Genomic DNA, 14,967 nt, shown 5'->3' with positions numbered 1-14,967 from the left:
CCGTTCCGATCATCGCCCGCTGCGCAGCGGTGATCGGAAATACATAGGGCGTACCTGTTCGCCCTGTGTCCGTAAGAGGTTTTGAACCCATGAACACTACATGCAAAGCAAGTGTCTGACCACTGAGCTATAGCTTAAGATTTTTTTGATCTATGAGATGTAGTATACCAAAAAACTGTAAACCTAAAATCCTTTGTGACACTGACAAGTGAAGGAAGTCAGATATCAGCGTTACACATGAGTGTCACACATCATTTAAATTTGCCTCTTATCTAGGGCTTAATAAAATGTAAAAAAAAATTAGATGCTAAAAGGGGTTTTGAACACCAAAAGACTGGACATGGGGCAACAGCATTACCACTGAGCTACCAGCTTGCCTTGTATGAGCTTGGGATTTTTGTCCATCTATGTGAAGTAGCATATAAAACCACAGTAAACCTAAAATCGTTTGTGACACTGACAAGTGAAGGAAGTCAGATATCAGCGTCACACATTTAAATTTGCCTCTTATCTAGGGCTTAATAAAATTTAAACATTTTTTAGCGGCTTAAAGGTGTTTTGAACACAGAAACACGGGGTATGAGGCAATTGCTTTACCACTGAGCTATCAGCTATGCGCTCGTATAACACTGTAACGTGTTACCTTACAGCATTTTAGGCACAGAGCTATAAGCCAAGCAATAGACGTACTTTGGTTGTGTGATTTAGCATACAAATACATAGTATATCTATAACTCATTCTAACTTTGACCCTGACCTATGAAGAGCATAAGTCAAACTCAGATGTCAGGGTCAGGTGTCAGGGTCAGGTGTCAGGGTCAGGTGTCAGGGTCAGGTGTCAGGGTCAAGTGTCAGGGTCAAGTGTCAGGGTCAGGTGTCAGGGTCAGGTGTCACATTGGCCTTATTTTGATACTTGACTATGATATCTGACCATGTCCTAAAATGAACACTGTACTAAAGACCATGATCACATTACAACAGTACAAAAAGAAAAGCACATAACAGTTAGGGTCTATTCACACGTCCGCAAAATGGGTCTGCATCCGTTCCGCAATTTTGCGGAATGGGTGCAGACCGATTCATTTTCAATGGGGCCGGAATGTGCTGTCCGCATCCGCATTTGCGGATCCGCATTTGCGGATCCGCACTTCCACATCCGTGCTTCCATTTAAGCAAAAAAATAGAACATGTCCTATTCTTGTCCGCAATTGCGGACAAGATTAGGCATTTTCTATTATAGTGCCGGAGCTGTGCGGTCCGCAAATTGCGGAATGCACATTGCCAGTGTCCGTGTTTTGCGGATCTGCAATTTGCGGATCCGCAAAACACTTACGGACGTGTGAATGGACCCTTACCCTTACTAATGGACACATACCAATTTACAATGGACACATACCAATTCACATACCAATTCAGAGCTGAAGGGGGCTTGAGAAACCCCAAGGTACGTTTCGCCACGCCCAGAGTGGGGAGGTAGGTTGCAATACCAGTACCCGCTGACGAAGGTGGGTGAAATAAACAGCACTTGGCATCAGATGTGTGGCATCAGGCGGGTTGCAGCATCAAAGTGGTAGCTGAGGCAGGTAATAAGAAGAAACCGGTCTTTTGTATCAAAGTGTTGGTGTGGCACCATGGATGATCTAGTCTGATGCATCAGGAATTGGTGTTCGGAAATCATGGCTGATCCACGCCTGATTCATCTTGACAAAGGTCAGTCTCTCAACATTTTGGGTAGACAGGCGAGTTCTCCTTGTGGGAACTATGGCTCCCGCTGCACTAAACACCCGCTATGATTCCACACTACTGGCCTGGCAGGACAGCTTTCAGGGCAAACTCTGCTAGTTGCGGCCACAAATCCAGTTTGGCTACCCAGTAGTCCAGTGGATCTTCAATGTGGGGTGGCAGGTTGCTGTCCAAGTATGCCACCACCGGCTGGTTCAGGTCCTGCTCCAGGTCTACTTGCTGGTGAGTAGTTTTTCCACTATGTTGGTGAAGAAAGCTACTCATCAGTGACTGTAGACTGAGGCTGCTGCTGATGGAGCTAGTACTGCTCCTACCACCCACCCATCCCCAGCAGCCATGGCAGTGGAACGTGAGTGCAGAGGGCCCCCCCCCCCGGTCAGACCTGTGAAAGGATGGACGATGGCGCAGATAGGCAGCGGCCAACTGACTACATAGGATGTCTCTGTAGTAGTTCAGTTTGTCCCCCCTCTCGGACCGGTAGTGAGGGTCCAACAAGGTGGAGAGTGACTCGGAGGGACTCCCTGCCTCCATCTCCACTGCATACTGCCACGGTGTGTCCGGGTCCTCTGTCTCATCTTCCTCATCTTCCTCATCGCCCTGTGGCTGCTCCTGCTCCTCCTGTCCTGTCAGCTGAGTAGAAAAATTACCCATTTGGCTACATATTGCCTGTGCTCCAATGTCCTCCTCCCCCTCCTCTTCCAGTTCAGCTCCCACAGGGCTTATGAGATTGAGGCGCCACGTCTCCTGTCCCCTGACGAGCCATTGTTACCAGCATCTGTTCCAGGATATGAAGCAGTGGAATGACGTCATTCATCCCATAGTCCTGGCGACTGACAAATAACGTGGCGTCCTCAAAGGGCCTGAACAAACGGCATGTATCACGCATGAGCTTCCACTGTCTGACATCGAAGTTACACAGTGGAGTACTCCTATCTGCTTGCATCATCAAAAAATCATTCATGGCCTTTCTCTGTTCGTATAGTCGGTCCAACATATGGAGGGTGGAATTCTAACGGTTGGAAACGTCGCATATCAGCCTATGTTGGGGGATGCCATTCTGCTGATGCAGCTCAAGGAAGGTGTGCTTTGCGTTATACGAGTGGCCATTTTTGGGATGTCTTGCAGATGGGTGGAGGACTTCAGGAACCGCTTGACAACCAGATTAAATACGTGTGCCATGCAGGGCGCATGGCTCAGCATTCCTTGATGCAGCGCGGACACCATGTTCTTCCCGTTGTCAGTCAGCATGGTTTAAATTTTGAGATGTCACGGAGAAAGCCAAGATTCTATTTTTTGATGCATCACACGGAGCAGTTCCTCCCCTGTGTGACTTTGTTCGCCAAGGCAAACCAGGAGCAGAACAGCGTGACACCGCCGAGCCCTGAACATGTGGTGACTTGTTCCTGCAGTGGAGGCTGAGGACATGGTGGAGGATGAGGAGGCAGAGGCGGACATTGTCGCCGGACCAATGGCATGACAACGTGTAGGCAGAAGTGGCGTGACCTGTCCAAGTTGCTGGTGTGGCTGTGCAGGAACCACATTCACCCAGTGGGCCGTAAAGGACATGTATTGTCCCTGACCATAGTTATAGCTCCACATGTCGGCGCTGCCGTGCACTTTGGCAGACACCGACAGGCTCAAGGACTGGCCCACCTTCTGTTCTACATGTGTGTGCAGGGCCGATACTGCCTTTTCCGCAAAGAAATGATGGCTTGGGACTCTCCACCTTGGCTCGGCACAAACCATCAGTCCTCTGAAAGGTGCAGAGTCCACCACTTGGAAAGGGAGGGACTGCAGTACCAGCAACTTGGACAGGAGCACATTCAGCTTCTGCGCCGTTGGATGCGTGCCCATATACTGTTGCCTCTTGGCAATCGCTTTGGTGATCGATTGCTGACGGAATGACTGATGAGGAGCAGGAGCATCTGGACCAGCAGAAGATGTGATTGACAGACAGCTCCCTTCAGCTGAGGTGGTGGAGCCTTGACTGGATGAAACTGGGTGCGTGCCACTGGGTGATATAGCAGTAGCTGCAGCAGGCTGGACTAGCACATCGGGGCCACGGTTCTCCCAGGCCACTTTATGGTGACACTACGTATGTTGACGCAGGGCCATGGTGCCAACATTGGCACCCTGCCCACGCTTCACCTTCTGCCCACATATTCTACATATGGCCATGTTGACATCCTCCGGCGGCTTCACAAAAAGCTGCCACACCGCCAAGTACCTGATTTTTCCCCCAAACACTACTCACTGGCTGACTGCTACCACCGCTGCTTCCGTGAACCTGTGCACCATTCCTTTCTGGGCAGGTAGGCTGCTGCAAAGCGGGTGGTCTACCCGGTGCCGTTTGGCTCCCGATCTCCCACTGCTGCCACCCTGCTGACTCCCGGACACGCTAGCGACTTGCTGGCTCAGCCGCTGCCTGATGGGCAAGCTGCCACCCACTTCTCCTGATGATGACGAAGACCCTTCTTCACCCAGCTCCCAAGTGCGATCGGCTTAATCATCATCGAGTAGTGTTTGCACATCACTGATATCCTCCTCCCCTCGCAACACAAGTTCCCGTGCCACTCTCCTCATCACTACTTGCCCGCCTAGCGGAGTATGTGGCGGAAGTCTCCTCCACATCTTGGCTGGGCAGTAGCTGCTGACTGTCCTCTAGTAGCTCATCCTCGCTGAAAAGTGAAGCTGAGCTCTCTGCATGTAGTACTTCACTCACTGCGCCTGCGCCTAATACTAAAATGGATGGCGCTGGCGCGGGATTTGCGGGGCACGGAGGAGACCGAGGATGTCAATCACCTTTACAAGGGCGTGCCAAAGAGTGAGAGGACGGAGCCTCTAGGTGCTGCAGCAATGCCCCAATAGCACCTACAGGCTCATTTGCATATTATAAAAGTCTTTATTTAGCGCAAACGGCGGCAGGCAGGGAGATATAAGTCATACAGTTATGTTCTGCTAACATTAGCACATCGCTAATGTCAGCCAGCTACATAACGACCTTTCTGATGACAGAAACCATTTAACTGCAGAAATGCACTGAGAATATATATTTCTTGTTGTACTAAAATACGACCCTATCCGCTTTGACTAGAAAAAAATTAAAGATTGAAGTGCGTATATATATTTCTTGAAGTACTGAAATACGTCACTATACACTTTCACCAGAAATAACTGCAGCAGTGAACTGAGAATATATACTTCTTGTCGGACTGAAATAGGCCATTATACGTTTTGACCAGAAAACAATCAAACAGTGAAGTGCGTATATATTTTTCTTGTAGTTCAGAAATACGCCCTTATATGCTTTCACCAGAAATAACTGCAACAGTGCAGTGCGTATATATTTGTCTTTTTTTACTGAAATACACCCCTATACGCTTTCACCAGAAATAACTGCAACAGTGCAGTGTGTATATATTTGTCTTTTTTTACTGAAATACACCCCTATACGCTTTCACCAGAAATAACTGCAACAGTGCAGTGTGTATATATTTTTCTTTATTACTGAAATACGCCGCTATACGCTTTCAACAGAAATAACTGCAGAATTTAAATGCGTATATATTTTACTTGTAGTACTGAATAAGATACTAAGATATAAGCATCTAAAGGCTTTTCAACATAAGACTTGCAGCCCAATACCAAAAAGCTGGAATGACAGAGCTGTCTAATGACTATTTGCAGGGCTTTTTTTCTCAGAGAAAAGGTGGTGGAACTCACCACCCCTCCCCTGGCCACACCCCTACCCACCCCTAGGACCGCCCCCTAAAACCGCCCCTTTAGAGAACAGGGATGCAAGTAAAATTTGGGGGGGGGGGCTATAAAAGTCCAGCCCAGCAAAGAAACCCCCCAGATGGGGATGGCACTAATAATGGGGGATCTGGGGATGGCACTGTTATGGGGTGGAGGATCTGTGGATGGCACTGTTATGGGGGATCTGTGGATGGCATCCACAGATCCCCCATCCTATAACAGTGCCATCCACAGACCCCCCCACCCCATAACAGTTCCATCCACAGACCCCCCTTAACAGTGCCATCCACAGACCCCCCCCACCCTTATAACAGTGCCATCCACAGACCCCCCCACCCCCATAACAGTGCCATCCACAGACCCCCCCACCCCATAACAGTGCCATCCACAGACCCCCCCCCACCCCATAACAGTGCCATCCACAGACCCCCCCCACCCCATAACAGTGCCATCCACAGCACCTCCTCCAGTATGTAACGTGCATGTCTCTGAGATCACTCAGAAATGTGGTCTTATCAGCACATTGGGGGAGGGGTACTTCTCTAACCCACTTCATTACAAGGAAACATAAATTATTACAAAGAGTATTAAACAGAATTAAAGGGGACAGAACCAATCAATACTTAAAAATACCCTTGCAATACAACTGGTTGGGGTGGGTCACCACTGCAGACAGTGATTTGCTGAACTGTCAAATTTCTTGTGTGAAGAAGGACCTGCAAATGGAGACCGACTAAGGACCCTGTTTTTCAACAGCCTTCTGAGCCTGTTTAAAAAAATATCAGCCGAACAACCCCTTTAAACCATATTGGCAAGTGCAACTGATAAAACTACAGAAAAACCTAGGCTGGTCTTCAATCAGGGGAAAGATCCAGATTGCCTAGTTTTATTCTGCATACAATTCGAGTACTCTGTGTGGCCAAGAGATATTGCATTACCCATTTAAGGTAATGCCCGCTCCAGCACTGATATAAAGTATACCGTTAGTAAGCCACAGTTCAGAAAACCGCAGCCTTTTACAATGCCTGCACACCACAGCCCTGAAACATGCTCCCTTTGTTCATCAGTGAGGTTTTTTGTCACAGTTACCAACCAAAACTTGAGGTTTCCTTGCCTTTCATCACACTACACAGATCTGCTGCCAAGAGCTATATCTACAACAAATTTACTGTAATCTCCTCGAAAAACTGCTTTCTCTGGCAGTTCCATAGAGATGAATGGAGTGGTAGCATGCAAGCTCAACCACCACCCTAGGGGGACGCAGGACCCTCATTCTCGGGATTAATGGTTGGACCCATGCTGATCACACATATTTCCTATCTGTACATAGAAGATAAGTTGAAATCCCTTCAATGTTTGCTATTCATTTTTAATATGAAATTCTGTGCTAATTAATTCCATAATACACTGCTCAAAAAAATAAAGGGAACACTTAAACAACACAATGTAACTCCAAGTCAATCACACTTCTGTGAAATCAAACTGTCCACTTAGGAAGCAACACTGAGTGACAATCAATTTCACATGCTGTTGTGCAAATGGGATAGACAACAGGTGGAAATTATAGGCAATTAGCAAGACACCCCCAATAAAGGAGTGGTTCTGCAGGTGGTGACCTGACCACTTCTCATTTCCTATGCTTCCTGGCTGATGTTTTGGTCATTTTTGAATGCTGGCGGTGCTTTCACTCTAGTGGTAGCATGAGACGGAGTCTACAACCCACACAAGTGGCTCAGGTAGTGCAGCTTATCCAGGATGGCACATCAATGCGAGCTGTGGCAAGAAAGTTTGCTGTGTCTGTCAGCGTAGTGTCCAGAGCATGGAGGCGCTACCAGGAGACAGGCCAGTACATCAGGAGACATGGAGGAGGCCGTAGGAGGGCAACAACCCAGCAGCAGGACCGCTACCTCCGCCTTTGTGCAAGGAGGAACAGGAGGAGCACTGCCAGAGCCCTGCAAAATGACTTCCAGCAGGTCACAAATGTGCATGTGTCTGCTCAAACGGTCAGAAACAGACTCCATGAGGGTGATATGAGGGCCCGACGTCCACAGGTGGGGGTTGTGCTTACAGCCCAACACCGTGCAGGACGTTTGGCATTTGCCAGAAAACACCAAGATTGGCAAATTCACCACTGGCGCCCTGTGCTCTTCACAGATGAAAGCAGGTTCACACTGAGCACATGTGACAGATGTGACAGAGTCTGGAGACGCCGTGGAGAACGTTCTGCTGCCTGCAACATCCTCCAGCATGACCGGTTTGGCATTGGGTCAGTAATGGTGTGGGGTGGCATTTCTTTGGAGGGCCGCACAGCCCTCCATGTGCTCGCCAGAGGTAGCCTGACTGCCATTAGGTACCGAGATGAGATCCTCAGACCCGTTGTGAGACCATATGCTGGTGCGGTTGGCCCTGGGTTCCTCCTAATGCAAGACAATGCTAGACCTCATGTGGCTGGAGTGTGTCAGCAGTTCCTGCAAGACGAAGGCATTGATGCTATGGACTGGCCCGCCCGTTCCCCAGACCTGAATCCAATTGAGCACATCTGGGACATCAGGTCTCGCTCTATCCACCAACGTGACGTTGCACCACAGACTGTCCAGGAGTTGGCAGATGCTTTAGTCCAGGTCTGGGAGGAGATCCCTCAGGAGACCGTCCGCCACCTCATCAGGAGCATGCACAGGCGTTGTAGGGAGGTCATACAGGCACGTGGAGGCCGCACACACTACTGAACCTCATTTTGACTTGTTTTAAGGACATTACATCAAAGTTAGATCAGCCTGTAGTGTGTTTTTCCACTTTAATTTTGAGGGTGACTCCAAATCCAGACCTCCATGGGCTAAAAAATTTGATTTCCCTTATTTTTTTTTGTGTGAATTTGTTGTCAGCACATTCAACTATGTAAAGAACAAAGTATTTCAGAAGAATATTTAATTAATTCAGATCTAGGATGTGTTATTTTTGTGTTTCCTTTATTTTTTTTTAGCAGTGTATATATAGATATATATATAGATAGATTTATGCAGCCAGTAGTGAAATTAATGGAAGCTGTGTTAGCTCCCCTAGTGGTGACTGCAGGTAGCCACTAAAATAACGTCCAGGGAGGCACCACCGGAGGCTCAGGAGCAATGACATGGCCACTGGAATAATGCCCCACATTTATACTTATAAATGTTGTTTAGCTCACTCCTGTAATATTGCAAATAATATAGTGAATAGTGGAATATCACGTTTCTATGTATTTATAGTGACATAAAGATGCGTTATTGACAGCTATCGCTTTTTGCACACTTATGCAAGGAAGGCTGTGTTTGACCACCCACTGGACTCCTAAGCCCAGAATGAGCAAGCATTTCATGAATGAATTTCAAATTATACAGAATCTTTTTCCACAAAATTATATATAACACTTGACGATCTTTGCTCGGCTTACGCAAAAACATGAAATCTCTATATGTGACCGCTGCAGCCAATCACTAGCAGCAGTGATGTCAGTGAGGTGGAGCTAGTGATCAGCTGATGCAGTCACATGTCTGGATAACACATGACCACACTAACTGTCAGTAGCGGAAATGTGGGTAACCTTTATGAAATATTCTGCCTTTTTTACAAGACAACTCTTACAACAGAACTATCTAATAGCCCCAAATAAATATACAGACAATATCATATAAAATATAACAAAAATGTTTATTAGTTATAGAAATACATACACATAAGTGAAAACATGGGGGGAGGGAAAGCCCTAAGGACCCCTCCACCAAAAAGCCCCTGGTAATAGAGACCACCCGAGAGCAACTACAGGTCACAGGCCCATGGGAAATACAATTATTGGTGCCAAAAAAATTAACACATATATGCAGCCTGGTTAAATACAGAGTATAAACACAAATGGAGGAATGTTTTATATTAAAAGCAACAATTCCCTCCAGTCCTGCATTGTGTAGAAACCATTGGGGGAAGAAAACCTGTGCCCCATATCAAGGATACATATTGACAAATCTACACAGCAGGGCATAAATACACAAACTGCATAACGAATATAATAAAAAATGGCAGCTATAACGACATGAATAAATTACCCATAGCGGACAGGTGACCCGAGGCTCCTGGTACACTGATGCCTCAACGCGTGTTTGGCCAACCCACTGGCTTCGTCAGGAGGCTTAAGAAAATGATTTAAGATGGGGGTATATACAGGGTGGGCCATTTATATGAATACACCTTAATAAAATGGGAATGGTTGGTGATATTAACTTCCTGTTTGTGGCACATTAGTATATATGAGGGGGGAAACTTTTCAAGATGGGTGGTAACCATGGCGGCCATTTTGAAGTCGGCCATTTTGAATCCAACTTTTGTTTTTTCAATAGGAAGAGGGTCATGTGACACATCAAACTTATTGGGAATTTCACGCGAAAAACAATGGTCTGCTTGGTTTTAACGTAACTTTATTTTTTCATGAGTTATTTACAAGTTTCTGACCACTTATAAAATGTGTTCAATGTGCTGCCCATTGTGTATGATTGTCAATGCAACCCTCTTCTCCCACTCTTCACACACTGATAGCAACACCGCAGGAGAAATGCTAGCACAGGCTTCCAGTATCCGTAGTTTCAGGTGCTGCACATCTCGTATCTTCACAGCATAGACAATTGCCTTCAGATGACCCCAAAGATAAAAGTCTAAGGGGGTCAGATCGGGAGACCTTGGGGGCCATTCAACTGGCCCACGACGACCAATCCACTTTCCAGGAAACTGTTCATCTAGGAATACTCGGACCTGACACCCATAATGTGGTGGTGCACCATCTTGCTGGAAAAACTCAGGGAACGTGCCAGCTTCAGTGCATAAAGAGGGAAACACATCATCATGTAGCAATTTTGCATATCCAGTGGCCTTGAGGTTTCCATTGATGAATAATGGCCCCACTATCTTTGTACCCCATATACCACACCATACCATCATTTTTTTTGTTCCAACAGTCTTGGAGGGATCTATCCAATGTGGGTTAGTGTCAGACCAATAGCGGTGGTTTTGTTTGTTAACTTCACCATTCACATAAAAGTTTGCCTCATCACTGACCAAAATCTTCTGCGCAAACTGAGGGTCCTGTTCCAATTTTTGTTTTGCCCATTCTGCAAATTCAGTGCACCGATCTGGGTCATCCTCGTTGAGATGCTGCAGTAGATGGAGTTTGTAAGGGTGCCATTTGTGAGTAGCTAATATCTGCCGAAGGGATGTTCGACTAATGCCACTCTCCAGTGACACATTTTGGCAAATCCAACACTGAACCAGTTTCACGAAACTTAGCAAGCAGTTTGCTAACTGTAGCATGGGAGATGGGTGGTCTCGTAGGGTGTCTTGCATTGAAATCTGCTGCAATGACCCGGTTACTGCGTTCACCAGACATCAACACAATTTCTATCCGCTCCTCACGTGTTAACCTCGGCGACATGTCAATGGCTGTAAACAAAGAGAAACTTGTAAATAACTCGTGAAAGAATAAAGTTACGTTAAAACCAAGCACACCATTGTTTTTCGTGTGAAATTCCCAATAAGTTTGAAGTGTCACATGACCCTCTTCCTATTGAAAAAACTAAAGTTGGATTCAAAATGGCCGACTTCAAAATGGCCACCATGGTCACCACCCATCTTGAAAAGTTTCCCCCCTCACATATACTAATGTGCCACAAACAGGAAGTTAATATCACCAACCATTCCCATTTTATTAAGGTGTATCCATATAAATGTCCCACCCTGTATATTAAAAATGCACCTGAAGTCAATCATGGTCGCATGTCCGGCATGATTAGGAGGGCTGCATCATCATAGCGTGCAACCTGTCACCATGTGACCGATGCCACATGACGTCCATCCACACATCGGTCACCATGGGAACAAGCTACCACGGAGCACCACGGAGCACTACATGATCCATCCCAGGACCAAACAAAGGCTACACAGTGGGAAAGAAGTATATGAGTACCATATCAACTAAATGTATCTCAAGAGGTATATAAATGCCATACTAGATAATAGTGTAGTATTGCAAACGTAAGCATCATCTACATGAATGTATAGATGAATCAAAGTGCCTAGTGCCTGGTATAAAAATAACATGATTAACCCACAGTGTAATAGAATACATAATGATAATTCATACAATCACAAATCGTGTATACAGTGCAAAAATGTTGTGATACATTAACAACCAAAAATAACCAAAATAAAATAAAAAATAAAAAGCCAATTCAATTCATGATAATAAAGTGACAAGTGCATTATATAAGAAACATCCTTCTCCTTCGGGCCTCATATCCAAAGGGTGTACCGCATATCACTGGGAGGTATCATAACATTACAGGTGCTATGAACAAAAAAGACAGAGGGTTAGAATGCAAATTATACATAACAACACACAGTCTTCTACCCCAAGTAAAGACAATTACAAATAATAATAAAAGAGTGCAATTATAGAAAAGGCCTGAAACGAACTGCTTCATTTAATCCCTGGGGGATCTCAGTATTGAGCATCACTATCCATTTTGTTTCTCTTTTGTAGTAGTAGTTTTTTGATGTCACCACCTCGGCAACCCAGAACCAATCTGTCAATGCCTCTAACTTTCAGACCCCTCGGGTCACAATTATGCTTTTCTTTGAAGTGTAGGGCTATAGGTTGCAACTTAACCAAGTCCTCCATTTTCATCGTACCTGCCAGTCGAATTTTGCTGTCATGTTCCAGAATTTTTACTCGATGCTCTCTAGTAGTCATGCCCACGTATAAAAGATTGCAAGGGCATAATATCAGGTAATCTGCAGTTAATATGGTGCACAATCTGATATTCTTTTGTCCCATTGGAATCTTTAAAAGTGGATATCCTCATCATATACCTACACGCCTGACAATTACCACAGGAGAATGACCCCGGTCTGGGGCCCCTGCTACCGAAGAAACTACGCGTTACAGGAGGGACATAATGACTTCTTTAAGCCAATGACACCCAAATTCTTGGCCCTCTTCCACGTAATAAGGGGGTAATCTGAAAGCGACCCCCTGAGATCCCTGTCTAAAAGTAAAATGGGCCAGAATTTAGTCATAATGTCCCGAATCTTCCCCCAATGTGCATTGAAAGGCGTGATAAATCGTGGTTTCATATCGCTAGTCTTTTTTTTACTCACCAAAAGGGAATCTTTACAGGAGGATTTTGCTCTTAAATAGCCCTTTCTAATATCACGTTGATTGTAGCCCCTGTTGTAAAATCTGTTGGAGAGGTCATCAGATTGGGTCTCAAAGCGTTCGTCACTAGAGCAGATCCGACGAAGTCTTAAAAATTGGCCCGTAGGTATGGCCTTGATAGTCTGTGGATAGTGAGAGGAGTTAGCATGTAGCAGGGCATTTGTTGCTGTGGATTTCCTGAAGAGGTCTGTGGAGACGCTGCCATCCATTTTTTTTGGGCACCATTAATAGTATTTCCGATGGGTCTGTGCACCTGTAGTTGCTCTATGGTGGTCTCTAATACCAGGGGCTTTTTGGTGGAGGGGTCATTAGGGCTTTTCCTCCCCCATGTTTTCACTTATGTGTATGTATTTCTATAACTAATAAACATTTTTGTTATATTTTATATGATATTGTCTGTATATTTATTTGTGGCTATTTGATAGTTCTGTTGTAGGAGTTGGTTTATGTTATTCTCGGCCCCCTTGATTTATGTTTAATGATATCTGAGGTATCGGTTGGTTCTATTTTACAGAACATACAGGGATGGGAAATCCCTTTAATCACTTTATATATAGACGTGTTAAGCAGTTCACGGTTAAAGGTCTTTTTCTTCCCTCTAGTATCCCCGTCTGGATATGGCCTTTCACTCAGGACAGGAAGAAACAATGTTTCATTTCAGGAGAAAGAAAATGCAGCATAAATTGAAACAGACATCGGTGGCGCGACAAACGTTAAAGCTTGCAGTGGAGAGTTTACAGTTTCAAGATTTGCCAGGTCTTCAAAAGGTAACATACAAGAGTTAACTCTACAAAAGCAGAATGTCCAGTGCTCAGTTGAGGTCCATAAAATTTCAGGCTTAAGGCCGAATGCACACGGCCGTGTTCCGCGGCCGAGAGCGGTCCGTGGTATCCCGGGTAGTGTTGAGCGCGAATATTCGAATATCAAATTTTTTTCGCGAATATCGGCACTTCGCAAATTCGCGAATATTTCGAATATAGTGATATAAATTCGATATTTCGAATATTCATTATTTTTTTTTTTTTATTGTTATATTTTTTTCTTTCCCACTTCCCTAAAGTTGTTCTTACCTGTCCTTTGGATTCCTGGCTTCCTGGCTGCTCCAGTCAGTGCCCGTTGCCGCTTCTGCCGACTTCCGTGCTCATGGAGCGTTCCCATCACCATGGGAACATCTCCATATACTAGAATGTACTGTCGGATTTGAGAATTACGTGAAAAATCGCAATTCGATTATTTCAAGTTATAATACGCAAATTTTAGCTACCTATTCATCAACTTCGCTAATTCTAGCAATCATATAGGAAAGTTTACTATAGAGACAGCTAAGTTTAATTCGCTATGAGATTATATTACTTTGCTTTTTTTTATAAATAGAATAATTATAATAATTATCAGGTATTATAATTATTCTATTTTTTTTTTTTTTAAAAAGCAGTCATATAATCGCATAGCGAATTAAACTTAGCTGTCTCTATAGTAAACTTTCCTATTTGATTGCTAGAATTAGCGAAGTTGATGAATAGGTAGCTAAAACGAAGATGCAGAATACTTCGTTATCTTCGTTTTGTGGAATATGACGAATACATTCGTCATATTCGCTAATTCTACCAAGCCAACCATAGTAAACCAGGTCCAAGTTGAAATCGCAATTCGATTAATTCAAGTTATAATAATCGAATTTCGATTTTAACTTAGCACTGCTATATTCCATATTAGGCTAGAATTAACGAATATGGAATATAGCAGTGCTAAGTTAAAATCAAAATTCGATTATTATAACTTGAATTAATCACATTGCTATTTCAATAGGAGAGTAGCCTTTAAGTTAAAATCGCAATACGCGATTATTTAAATCGCATATTAATCGCGATAACAAGAATAATGACGAATATTCGATTTCGACGAATATAAAACGAATATTCTATCGAATATTCGCAAATTTCGTCGAAATCGAATATGGCACCTGCCGCTCATCACTAATCCCGGGCTGGATTCCTGTTCAGAGCAGGAGCGCACGGCGTCATTGGTTGCTATGACGCCGTGCGCTTCATGTCGCCGCTGCACTACAGTAATACACTATACGAGTGTATTACTGTAGTGCAGCAGCAGCATGAAGCGCACAGCGTCATAGCAACCAATGACGCCGTGCGCTCCTGCTCTGAACAGGAATCCAGGCCTAATTTAGGACATGTCGCACACCAATGAAGCTAGCCTACAAGTTTCAGACTAAGGGC

The 14,967-nt window shown here is 44.8% G+C and overlaps 1 protein-coding gene across 2 annotated transcripts in view; it reads left to right on the top strand.

Moving 5' to 3' along the window:
- STAT6 (signal transducer and activator of transcription 6) overlaps positions 1-14,967 on the top strand; it is a 294,170-nt gene that overhangs the window by 157,512 nt on the left and 121,691 nt on the right. For both annotated transcript variants that reach the window (XM_040425717.1, XM_040425718.1), the window contains exon 6: positions 13,336-13,500. In XM_040425717.1, the coding sequence (XP_040281651.1) occupies positions 13,336-13,500 (165 nt within the window). The remainder of the gene's footprint in view (positions 1-13,335; positions 13,501-14,967) is intronic.

This window comes from Bufo bufo, chromosome 3 (genome assembly GCF_905171765.1).
Source record: "Bufo bufo chromosome 3, aBufBuf1.1, whole genome shotgun sequence".
Lineage (NCBI taxonomy): Eukaryota > Metazoa > Chordata > Amphibia > Anura > Bufonidae > Bufo > Bufo bufo.
Note: the sequence above shows the minus strand (reverse complement) of the source record. Positions and strands in the feature narration are given on the sequence as shown.